The sequence below is a fragment of the Phoenix dactylifera genome, unplaced genomic scaffold (genome assembly GCF_009389715.1).
Source record: "Phoenix dactylifera cultivar Barhee BC4 unplaced genomic scaffold, palm_55x_up_171113_PBpolish2nd_filt_p 001029F, whole genome shotgun sequence".
Lineage (NCBI taxonomy): Eukaryota > Viridiplantae > Streptophyta > Magnoliopsida > Arecales > Arecaceae > Phoenix > Phoenix dactylifera.
Window position 1 is genome coordinate 21801 of NW_024068382.1, and position 12430 is coordinate 34230.

Here is a 12430-nt window from a genome sequence, read left to right on the forward strand (position 1 = left end):
TATAACTTTATTAGAACATGTTAACTTAAGAATGTATTAAAGTAGTTGGAGATAATCAAAACATAAAAATTGTACTTAAGACACAGTTCATTGAAAAGGAAACATCCATTTCATTGATAACAAAACATTTTACAACCGATGTTTACATATAATCAGAAGATGATTGTCCAAAATGAAATACAAAACAATGTGAAAAACATTTGGACATAGAATTTCAGGTTTGGTCAGGAGAAGGTTGATCTAATAAACATTCAGGCCTAAGTAGATGGTCCAAGCTGATCGGCCTCCTTGTCTCCTAGAAGTTGACTGACTTTGGTATCTAGAGTGGAGAGAAAAGCAGTCAACTGAGAGCCTTGTTCCTTAATTTGCTGCAGTGATCCTTGGAGTTCATTTTCTTGGTGCCTAATACTTTCTTTCATAGCTCGAAGTCTTCTTTGTTGGGTAGCAGCAAGTGTCCTTAAGCCTTCCAACTCAGTCTTTATTTCTTTCACCATCATAGTTAGATCATAGACTGAGTTCCACCAAACACCAGACTGAAAAAGACCTTGCAGTATGTGATCTCCAATAAATTTCAGCTGGTCTCTCTCAAGCCTAAGGGGCCAAACAAGTGGCCTATCTCCTTATGTACTAGTGCTAGATGCCCTCTGTGAAGGTCTTACACTAGTTTGCCTTGAATCAGCTGGCCTCTATGCCTCTTTTCTTGTTCCTTCTTCCTTATCTTCTCCTCTATGAGCCCACTTGTTATTGGCTTTGACAAACCCCATTCTTATGGGTGACTTTTCACTATAGATGTCAGTGTGCTTGAGCTCCATTTTTACTTCTGCTAGAGTGCTGACATCATATCTAATAAAAATAAGAGATAAAACAATACTGTAAGGTAGTGATGCTCCCTTTCTCTGTCCAAGATCTGCCATATGCTTCATCATCATGGCAGGAAGGTTTAGTGGTTGGCCTCTAAGTAGATGATGCATCACCAGAATGTCACTCTCAGATACATGATCAAATCGGCCTGTTTTTGGAAACAGTATCTGACTGATAATGTGGTGAAGTAGCCTCATCTCTGCATTCAGCTTATTGGCCTTGACTTCTTCTTTACTGACCTCATCCTTAGATAAAATCAACTTTATTCCTTCAGTTCTATCTTCCAGCTCTTCTAAGTTCTCTCCATCAATGGGTGCCCTAATCACATTCTCCAAGATTTCATCCGTGATTAGAATGGGAACGTCCCTGACCTTTGATAAAATCCGACCATTCCCATACCTAGCGTTCCCGTAGAATTCTCTTACTAGATCGGGGTAGGTAGGTAGGTCCAGTGAACACACATACTCCCAGCCCATTTCTTTTAAATTTGTTCCTATGTGAAATCCTTTCCTTTCTAAAAATAGAAAATCTACTTTTCTTTCGGTTGACACTGTTCGGTTTGAAAGTGATGCAAATGGAACAAGTCTCGGAATGGGGGAAGATGGTGACGGAACGGCTCTTTGTTAGGAAGGTGATGGAATTGTGGGTTCCACCGCTCTATCCGATCGTGCTTTGGATCTTTCTTGATGCACGAGGGGTTGTTTCTTTTGGGACCGAATGTAATCTGCTTTCTAGGAGCCATGAGGGACCGGCCGGGACCACTCTAGAGTTTTAAGGTTTTTGGTTTTTGGAAAGGAAGAAGACGGAAACAGGAATTTTGGGATGTCTGAAACGTTATGTGGAACAGAGGTCGACTCTTGACTAAGTGAATAACCTTTTGGGAGCAAACTATTTCGAAACAGCAGGGGTCGACTCATTTGTTCCATTAGTCGACTCAAGTAAAGCAGGGGTTGACTCTCGACTTGGGTGAGTTGTCCCTTCTACTTGAGACGGAGTTGTATCAGATCTTTGGATGATTCAAACTCTCCCCCTCACTTCATGAGTCGACTCCTTATTATCATGAGTCGTCTCCTCATCAGTCAAGAACTAAAATTTTCAAATTAAGATCCTCCAAAAATGATTTAATCAATGGGAATAATAGAAATTAATCATGTAAGCATCCAATCAAACAATGTTTGTACTAAGATTTTAATCAAAATGGGTCACAAATACATAGTTCTCTTATTTCATTAAATTTTTCTTCACTTAGAGGTTTGGCGAAATTGTCAACAATTTGTTTTTCGGTGTTAACAAATTCAATTATGATATCTTCATTTTGAACATGATCCCTTATGAAATGATGTCTTATTTCTATGTGTTTGGATTTAGAGTGCTGAATTGGATTTTTGGTTAAGTTTATGGCACTTGTATTATCACATCTTATGAAAATTTTATTTAATTTAATGCCATAGTCCTCAAGTTGTTGTTTGATCCACAAGATTTGAGCACAACTTTCAGCTGCAATGTATTCAGCCTCGGTTGTTGACAATGCAACTGAATTTTGTTTCTTGCTAAACCAAAAAATTAAGTTAGCTCCAAAGAATTGACAAGTTCCACTTGTACTTTTTTTGTCAAATCTACAACCGGCAAAATCAGCATCTGAATAGCCAATTAAGACAATTGTAGAGTCCTTAGAGTACCATAGGCCTAGATTTTGTGTGCCTAACAGATATCTCATGATTTTTTTAACAGCAATTAAATATGATTCTTTAGGATTTGATTGATATCTTGCACATAAGCAAACACTAAACATTATATCTGGCCTACTAGCTTGAAGATAAAGTAGAGATTCTATCTTCTATACAGCTTTAAATTAATAGATTTATCTAGCTCATCTTTGTCAATCTTACAAGATGGGTCATAGGCGTACCTAATGGCTTTGTATCCTCCATGTCAAACTTCTTTAAGATTTCTTTTGTATACTTACTTTGGCTACTGAAGATGCCCTCTCTTGTTTGCCTGATTTGGAGTCCGAGAATGAAAGTTAGCACACCCATCATACTCATCTCAAACTCACCCTACATGAGCTCAGCAAAATTTTTACATAAAGCTTCATCAGTAGCACCAAAAATAATGTCATCAACATATATTTGAACAATTAAGATATAAGAATTTTTCTTTTCGATAAAGAGAGTTTTGTCAACATTCCCTCTTGAAAAGTTACTTTTATCAAAAAGTTAGTCTTTCATACCATGCTCTTGGTGCTTGTTTTAAACCATATCGTGCTTTGTTGAGTTTGTAAACATGATTTGGGAATGTATGGCTTTCAAATCCAGATGGTTGTTCTACATATATTTCTTCAGCAATATAGCCATTTAGAAAAGCACTCTTGACATCCATTTGAAAGAGTCTGTAGTTCATACAGCAAGCAAATGATAATAGCAATCTTATGGCTTCTAATCTTGCTACAGGTGCAAAGGTTTCATCAAAATCTATTTTCTCTTCCTGATTATATTCTTTAGCAACCAACCTAGCTTTGTTTCTTACCACTAATCCTTCTTCATTAAGTTCGTTTCTGAAAACCCATTTAGTTCCAATTATAGAGGAGTTTTCAGGTCTTTCAACTAAATCCCAAACATTATTTCTTTTAAATTGATTAAATTCATCTTGCATTGCCATTATCCAATTATTGTCTTGTTTAGCTTCTCTAATATCTTTTGGTTTAGTTTGTGAGGCAAAGGCAATATGATTAATGATGTCCCTAACAGAAGATCTAGTTTTAACGCCTTGAGTAGGATCACCAATAATTAAATCTTTGGGGTGATGGGTTGCATACCTCTATTCTTTTGGCAGATCATGCTTACCTTGCTGAATTTGATCTTCTTCTTGATCATTTTTCTGTTCTTGATTACCTTGATTTTCATTTTCTGCTGCAGAAACATCCTTTAGGGTTAAGTCCCTAATTCCTTGATCAAGCTCTCCTGCATCATCATCAGCATCTATATTCTTTCTTGATGAGAGGTCATTAGTCTCATCAAAAATAACATGAATTGATTCTTCTACAACTAATGTTCTTTTATTGAATAGTCTATATGCTTTACTTGACGATGAATATCCTAGAAAAATGCCTTCATCAGATTTTGCATCAAATTTTTTTAGGTTATCTTTTCCTTTGTTTAGAACATAACATGTGCAACCGAAAACATGAAAATATGTAACATTTGGTTTTCTGTTTCTCATGAGTTCATAAGGGGTTTTCTTTAATATAGATCTAATAGTAACCCTATTAATGATATGACAAGCTGTGTTGATAGCTTTAGCCCAGAAATATTTAGGCAAATTACTGTCAAAGCATTGTCCTTGCCATTTCTTCAAGGGTTCTGTTTTTTCTTTCTACAACGTTTTGCTGTGGTGTTCTTGGTGCAGAAAAATTATGTTCAATTCCATTTTCTGTGCAGAACTTTTCAAAGTCTTGGTTTTCAAATTCTGTACCATGATCACTTCTGATTTTTACAGTTTGTAAACCTTTTTATTTGAAACTCTTTTATAAAGTTTTGCAAATGCAGAAAATGCTTCATTTTTATGTGCCAAGAACAAAACCCATGTAAATCTTGAAAAATCATCCACAATCACAAAACCATAATGTTTGCCTCCTAGGCTTGCAGTCCTAGTAGGTCTAAATAAATTCATGTGGAGAATTTCCAAAGGCCTAGTAGTGGAAACAACATTTTTAGATTTAAAAGTAGTTCTGGTTTGTTTCCCTAGCTGACATGCATTGCACATTTTGTTCTTTTCAAAACTTAATTTAGGTAATCCAATAATAAGATCTTTTTGAATGATCTTTGAAATTAAGGGACATGATGAATGCTTAAAGAAAATGAATGCTGGAAAATGAACAAAGGAAAATGAATGATCTTTAAAGTGTGCATGCTTAAAGAAAATGAATGCTGGAAACAAGAGCAGAAAAATAATCTAACAAAGGGACATGATGATCCCGATGCTAGCCCAATCTATCGAGGGTTGAATCCCTACGATAGCCCAAGGCCTTTCGGCCGAATTCCCCTATGGGATCAAAGATCAAAAGATCAATATTGATTAACTTCGCAAAAGATGATTACAAAGTGCCTAATGGCACCCTTAAATAGACAAATGCTAAGTGCTGAAATTTCAGCTTATGAGTGGGCTTAATTCGAATTCAAATTCGAAATTAGTAGTGGGAACTAATTCGAATTTGAATTTGAATTCCAACCTTTCCTTAATCGGCCAAGAGTGGCCTTTATTTGAATTCAAAATTTTAATTCAAATTACTCAAGCAAACTATCCTTATTTGGCCTCTAATCAGCCATATTTGAATTCAAACTCATTTGAATGGGTGGGCGCCCAATCAATTTGGGAATGTGCAGATTTGGGCTGGTTGCACCTTCCATGCTGCTTCCGCCAAGTGTCCGTGGTCCCTTGCCATGTGTCGCCCTTTGGTGAAGGTGTCTGTTCACACGGATCAATGATGTGGCGTGCTTCTTTCTCCCACGGATCGTTGACATGGCAGCGTGCTGCCCCTTCATTTGGCGGCCTGATGCATCTTGGCCGCCCATGTCCATGCTTGCCGGTTAGCCATGGGAGAGCCGATTTGGACTCCCTCGTTGATTAGGCATGAACTCCTTGCTTTGGCCGAACTTTCCTAGTTGGGCTGCTGCCATGTGGCTCGGCCAGCTGGGTTTGGCCGAGTGTGTGCTTGGGCTTGGGTTCGGCCTAGTGCGTGCGCGCAGGGGCGCGCACGGCTGGATGGGCGCGCGCAGCTGGGCGTGTGCGCGCAAGGGCGCGCGCTGCTGGGCGCGCGCAGGGGCCCAAGCACACACTCGGCCAAACCTAGCTGGCCGAGCCACATGGCAGCAGCCCAACCAGGAAAGTTCGGCCAAAGCAAGAAGCTAATCAACGGGGGAGTCCAAACCGGCTCTCCCATGGCTAACCGGCAAGCATGGACATGGGCGGCCAAGATGCATCAGGCCGCCAAATGAAGGTGCAGCACGCTGCCATGTCAACGATCCGTGGGAGAAAGAAGCACGCCACATCATTGATCCGTGTGAACAGACACCTTCACCAAAGGGCGACACATGGCAAGGGACCACGGACACTTGGCGGAAGCAGCATGGAAGGTGCAACCAGCCCAAATCTGCACATTCCCAAATTGATTGGGCGCCCACCCATTCAAATGAGTTTGAATTCAAATATGGCTGATTAGAGGCCAAATAAGGATAGTTTGCTTGAGTAATTTGAATTCAAATTTTGAATTCAAATAAAGGCCACTCTTGGCCGATTAAGGAAAGGTTGGAATTCAAATTCAAATTCGAATTAGTTCCCACTACTAATTTCGAATTTGAATTCGAATTAAGCCCACTCATAAGCTGAAATTTCAGCACTTAGCATTTGTCTATTTAAGGGTGCCATTAGGCACTTTGTAATCATCTTTTGCGAAGTTAATCAATATTGATCTTTTGATCTTTGATCCCATAGGGGAATTCGGCCGAAAGGCCTTGGGCTATCGTAGGGATTCAACCCTCGATAGATTGGGCTAGCATCGGGATCATCATGTCCCTTTGTTAGATTATTTTTCTGCTCTTGTTTCCAGCATTCATTTTCTTTATTTTCCAGCCTTGTAATCCATTGCCTTTTGGAATAGAGAGAGTTCTTCAATCCATCCCCATTTATGTTTGAATCTCACCTTGCCACACTCATCATCCTTGAGAGTTAGGATAAGGATTCCACGGCAATAAGAAGGAGTACGTTACCTACATCAAGTCGGTCCCAAGGCAATCCGCCAACACCATCTTCAACCTTCGGACGATTGGGCCGGGGATCGGGACCGCAGGTCCCCGGGTACCCAAACAATTGGTGCTTTCATTGAGAGGTTCGTCGGAAGAAGTTCCTAGAGAAGCTCCGTCGAAGACTCCCTTCAGGAGGTAACGTTCTCATCTGCAGAAAATTCCAGATCTGATTTTTGGTGTTTGGGGAATAGATTTTTGGAGCATATTAGGATCTGGAGTTGTTTTAAAAATTCTGCAACCACATATCCTTGATCTGAAATTCTGCAATACATATATCTTGATGTTTGAGGATCCTGCAGAAATTTTCAGATCTGAATTGGAGTGTTGGAAGATTGGAGTTGGGTGTTAAATATATTTGATCCATTGCTGTTTTAACTTTCTGAAACCCATATTGGTTAGTCCGAGGGAGATTAAAATTTCTGCAGCCCATATATCTTAGTCTGAAGTTCAAAAAAATTCTGCATCTTATATTGGGCTTGAACTTGTATTCGATTGGGAGATTTAATTTTCTGTTTTTCATCCTTGTGAAACTCCTGTCGGAGGTTGATTGAGTGGTGTACACATCAGGTGGGTTGGTTCATCCATTGGGTGACAACCGCAGGAGGTTTGGGGACTGATTTGAGAAGTTTCTGTGTTGCGGAAAAATTCTGCAACAAGGTGTTTGTTAGGTTTCTAAGAGAAGGGTTTTCTGTTCTAAAGGTTAAATTCTTTTCTTTGTGGATCTACCATGGAGTCGAGGGGAGACTCAAAGGGTAGTATTAACCAACCCGGCCAATTGTGGGAGAATATTATAAACACTTTGGTTGACATAAGGAGACAAAGTAACGCCAACGTAGAGAGAATAGAAAAGGAGTTGGCTAAAAAAGAGAATGATGAGATACAAAAAAACATGAGAGAAAATCAGAGGGAGAATATGAGTAGAAGGAGAAGATTAGAAGGCCGAAGTGTTGTGAAAGAAAGGAAATATAAGAGGTACTATGATGAAAGTACCGAATCCGAAGATGATCCTTTCCATGCGCAAAGGCTTGAAGGCCGGAGAGAACACATGGATAGAAGGAAGAAAGGGCTGATTGGTGATGTCTATGATAAGAGTGTTTCTAGGGATCCAAAGCTTCATGAGAAGGGGCCAAGAAAACCTACAAATACTCTACCAAACTTCAGCAGCAAGGCCAAGAATCCTGTTCCAGCAACCACAGCAATTTCAGCCAATTCTGAAAATTCTGCAAGCATCTCCAAACCGCAGCCATCTGCGGCCAAGAAGCTGAATAACGAAGAGTTGCAGGACTTCACCAAAAGGGGTTTGTGTTTCAAGTGCAGCGCCATGTGGAGGATAGGCCACAAATGTTCATCCGGCCAAGCCCATGTCGACAGCAGCAACGAAGAGCCCGAAGAACATGTTGCTGAAATTTCAGATTCAGCACATGGTTACATGAAGATTTGGACTGCAGTTCGCGCAGCAAAATCAAAAGAAAAAGTTGCTGTTTTCACTCCAACCACAACCCGAGATGAAGAACTATCTATTGAAGAATCCAGTCAAGCCATCATATTTCGGGAGAACAGCGATTCAGCCGTTGTTCAACCCGAAAATTCTGCACACATGAGCGCAGAAATTTCAGCTTCTGCGCCCATTGTGAGTGAAAATGCTGAGGAGTGTTTGACCTCAGAAATTCCAGCAACCGAAGGCAGGTCAACCTCGGTTATTGCAACAGAAGCCTCAGCCAATGCAGCCAAGGAACAAGGTGATATTACAGTGGATCTTCAGTTGCAAAGAGAAGACACACCTGCTGCAGATTTTAGTGCAGAAAATTCTGCGACTGCGAAATTTGTTGCACCACCAAGGAGCAGCGGAATTCTTCCAGATTCTTCAAACCACATTGAGCCAATCCATAGCCAGGAGGATGCCAAGATAACCACACGGGCGGTGATCAATATTCAGCGACCAACTACTATGCAGCTCACGGCTTGGATCGACAGATACGAGGTACCACTTCTTGTTGACAACACCTATTCCCATAACTTCATTAGTTCAGTAATTCAACAGAAATTGGGACTACGGAGTATACCCATTGAGCCATTAGAGGTTAAAGTGGCAAGTGGGGAAAAGATTATGTGCAGCAACATCATCAAGGAGGTGCACCTCAATGTCCAAGGAGTACAAATCAAGGTTGATTTGCATGTTCTTCAGCTAGTGAGCCTTGATGTCATCCTTGGTCATCCATGGCTTCGTAGATTGGGCAGAGTCAGTACCGATTATGAAGCCATGATCATGGAGTTTACCATCAGCGGCCAGAAGAAGCAGTGGACAGCATCTTACAACAGAGGAGTTATTGCAGATCTACTTCAGCCGCAGCCATGCTCGACCCTTGAGGACAAGGGTCGTTTCCAAGGGAGGGGGAATGTTGCGAACCCCGCTCCGCCAAGCCAAATTTCAACCAAGACAAGCCAGGCCAACTTCGCTCAAGGCCAATTCCATTGCTTGGAGGCTTGGCCGAACCATGGCCAAGCATTGCAGCAGCCGACCCAACCCCGCACAGGCCCTCCGCAGCGCCCATGCGAGGTTCGGGTCCTTCAGCCACGACCGCACCAGCGCGCGGCCAACCGCGCGCCCGCACGGCCACAACCTGCGCGCAGCCCTCTGCGCACGCATCAGCTAGCGCGCGCCCGACAGCGTGTGCACCAGCCAGCGCACGGCCCTCCGCGCGCAGCCCACTGCGTTGCTGGTGCGCGGAGGGCCAACCGCGCGCGCCCACAGCCTGCGCGCAGCCAACCGCGCGCACACCAGCAGCAGCAGCACACGCGCGGCCCTCCGCGCGCACCACTGCCCGCGCGCAGCCCTCTGCGCGCGCACCAGCAGCAGCAGCACATGCGCGGCCCTCCGCGCGCACCACTGCCCGCGCGCAACCCTCTGCGCGCGCACCAGCAGCGCGCGGCCCTGCGCGTGCCCGACAGCAGCGCGCGCCCCTGCGCGCGCCCATTCAGCCGTGCGTGCCCCTGCGCGCCCACGCCCAGCAGCGCGCGCCCCTGCGCGCGCCCATCCAGCCATGCGCGCCCCTGCGCGCACACGCCCAGCAGCGCGCGCCCCTGCGCGCGCCCATTCTACCGTGCGCGCCCCTGCGCGCGCCCATCCAGCCGTGCGCGCCCCTGCGCGCACGCACCAGGCCGAACCCAAGCCCAAGCACACACTCGGCCAAACCCAGCTGGCCGAGCCACATGGCAGCAGCCCAACCAGGAAAGTTCGGCCAAAGCAAGGAGTTCATGCCTAATCAACGGGGGAGTCCAAACCGGCTCTCCCATGGCTAACCGGCAAGCATGGACATGGGCGGCCAAGATGCATCAGGCCGCCAAATGAAGGGGCAGCACGCTGCCATGTCAACGATCCGTGGGAGAAAGAAGCACGCCACATCATTGATCCGTGTGAACAGACACCTTCACCAAAGGGCGACACATGGCAAGGGACCACGGACACTTGGCGGAAGCAGCATGGAAGGTGCAACCAGCCCAAATCTGCACATTCCCAAATTGATTGGGCGCCCACCCATTCAAATGAGTTTGAATTCAAATATGGCTGATTAGAGGCCAAATAAGGATAGTTTGCTTGAGTAATTTGAATTCAAATTTTGAATTCAAATAAAGGCCACTCTTGGCCGATTAAGGAAAGGTTGGAATTCAAATTCAAATTCGAATTAGTTCCCACTACTAATTTCGAATTTGAATTCGAATTAAGCCCACTCATAAGCTGAAATTTCAGCACTTAGCATTTGTCTATTTAAGGGTGCCATTAGGCACTTTGTAATCATCTTTTGCGAAGTTAATCAATATTGATCTTTTGATCTTTGATCCCATAGGGGAATTCGGCCGAAAGGCCTTGGGCTATCGTAGGGATTCAACCCTCGATAGATTGGGCTAGCATCGGGATCATCATGTTCCTTTGTTAGATTATTTTTCTGCTCTCGTTTCCGGCATTCATTTTCTTTATTTTCCAGCCTTGTAATCCATTGCCTTTTGGAATAGAGAGAGTTCTTCAATCCATCCCCATTTATGTTTGAATCTCACCTTGCCACACTCATCATCCTTGAGAGTTAGGATAAGGATTCCACGGCAATAAGAAGGAGTACGTTACCTACATCAAGTCGGTCTCAAGGCAATCCGCCAACACCATCTTCAACCTTCGGACGATTGGGCCGGGGATCGGGACCGCAAGTCCCCGGGTACCCAACAATTGAGTCCATACTAGCATGAGCAAATTTTCGGTGCCATAACCAGCTAGTTTTCTTGACTTTCATAGCTACTAGACATTGCATATCTTTCATGAATATTTGATCTAAATCTACCATGTACACATTTCCATGCCTATGTCCAGTAAAAACAATGCCACTGTTATGGGAATTAGAAATTAAACACATAGAGGATTCAAAAGTGACCATATAGCCTTTATCACAAAATTGACTGATACTTAGTAGATTATGTTTTAGTCCATCAGCTAATAAAACATTTTCAATGTAAGAGGATGGAGTAATTCGAATGTTACCTATACCAATTATTTTACCTTTGCCTTTATCACTAAAAGTAACCATTCCCCCATTTTTCTTTTCAAGGGTGATGAACTAAGTTTCATCCCTTGTCATGTGTCTAGAACACCCTCTGTCCAAATACCATCTTTTGTTGGATCCTTGGGTAGCTAGACACACCTGCAAAACATTAATCAAATTTCCATCCTAGTACCCAAGCTCTCTTGGGTCCTTGCAGGTTGGCAATAATGGTTCCTTTTGGAACCCAGATTTTCCTAATAGAGATGTTGCTTACAAGATTGCAAGTTTTAGGATTACAAGGTATATATTGTAGTGTGTTCTTGTTGAATCTAAACAAAATGGTTTCAGCATACACAGATGACAGATTTTTAGAGATATTTTTAATAGATTTCTGTTTCTACTCATCAGATTTGTAGTGAACTATTTCAGGATAAACAAAGGAGGATTTAACAATCAAGTTCCTAAAAGTTTTTTGCTTGTTCTAAGGATGGTATCCCAATCCAGCCTTGTCAAACACAGTTCTTTGATTATCTAGAATTAAGTTCAATTTTTCAAAGCTGAGGGTAAATCTTTCAACAAAAGGTTTTAACTTATTAACTTCTTTGGTCAGTGTTTCATTATTTTCTGAAAGCAGCTCATTAATTTTTTGAAGTTTATCATGGCTTTCAGCAAGAGTGTTGCCCAGAAGACAACCTAAGAGGGGGGGTGAATTGGGTTCTAATTAAAATTAGACTATTTAAATCACTTATAAAAGCTTTCTTGATTTTAAACAGATCCAATTAAACAATTTATAAGAAAACAGTAAAGAATCAAAGAAAGACAAGCCACAACACAAATACACAGAATTTTATAGTGGTTCGGAGCCAACTCTTGCTCCTACGTCCACTCCCCAAGCTTTTCTTGGGAGTTCACTATAATCCTCAGATTACAGCTCGCCCGTTTTACAAGCTCACAACCCAACTTGTTTTTCTGGGATCACAACGAACCCAGTCGATTTTCGCTGGCTCATCGACTAAAACTAAACCGTTTGTTTTTCGGGCTCACAAACAACCCAATCCGATTCACAGGCTTGGACTATGCCTTTCCCTTTGATTCAATCAGGAGATTGAATCAAGTAACAAGAAGTAGATAAAAAGTATTTAAGACAGATCCAAGCTTCTTGAAAAGCAAATATAACAATATAAACTGAATAGTAAAGGGAAGAAGCCTTTAAACAGAATTCGCTGATGTAAGACTTGG

The 12430-nt window shown here is 42.5% G+C and overlaps 1 protein-coding gene across 9 annotated transcripts in view; it reads left to right on the plus strand.

The window, feature by feature from the left end:
• The window catches only part of LOC103700537, a 65345-nt gene that overhangs the window by 18172 nt on the left and 34743 nt on the right, over window positions 1–12430 (plus strand). For 2 of the 9 annotated variants that reach the window (XM_039121264.1, XM_039121263.1), the window contains exon 1: window positions 5698–8535. The exons of the other annotated variants lie outside the window; for them this stretch is intronic. In XM_039121264.1, coding sequence (XP_038977192.1) covers window positions 7390–8535 — 1146 coding nt within the window. In that variant the 5' untranslated portion in view covers window positions 5698–7389. Of the gene's footprint in view, window positions 1–5697; window positions 8536–12430 lie in introns of those variants that run through there. 9 annotated transcript variants of the gene reach the window in all.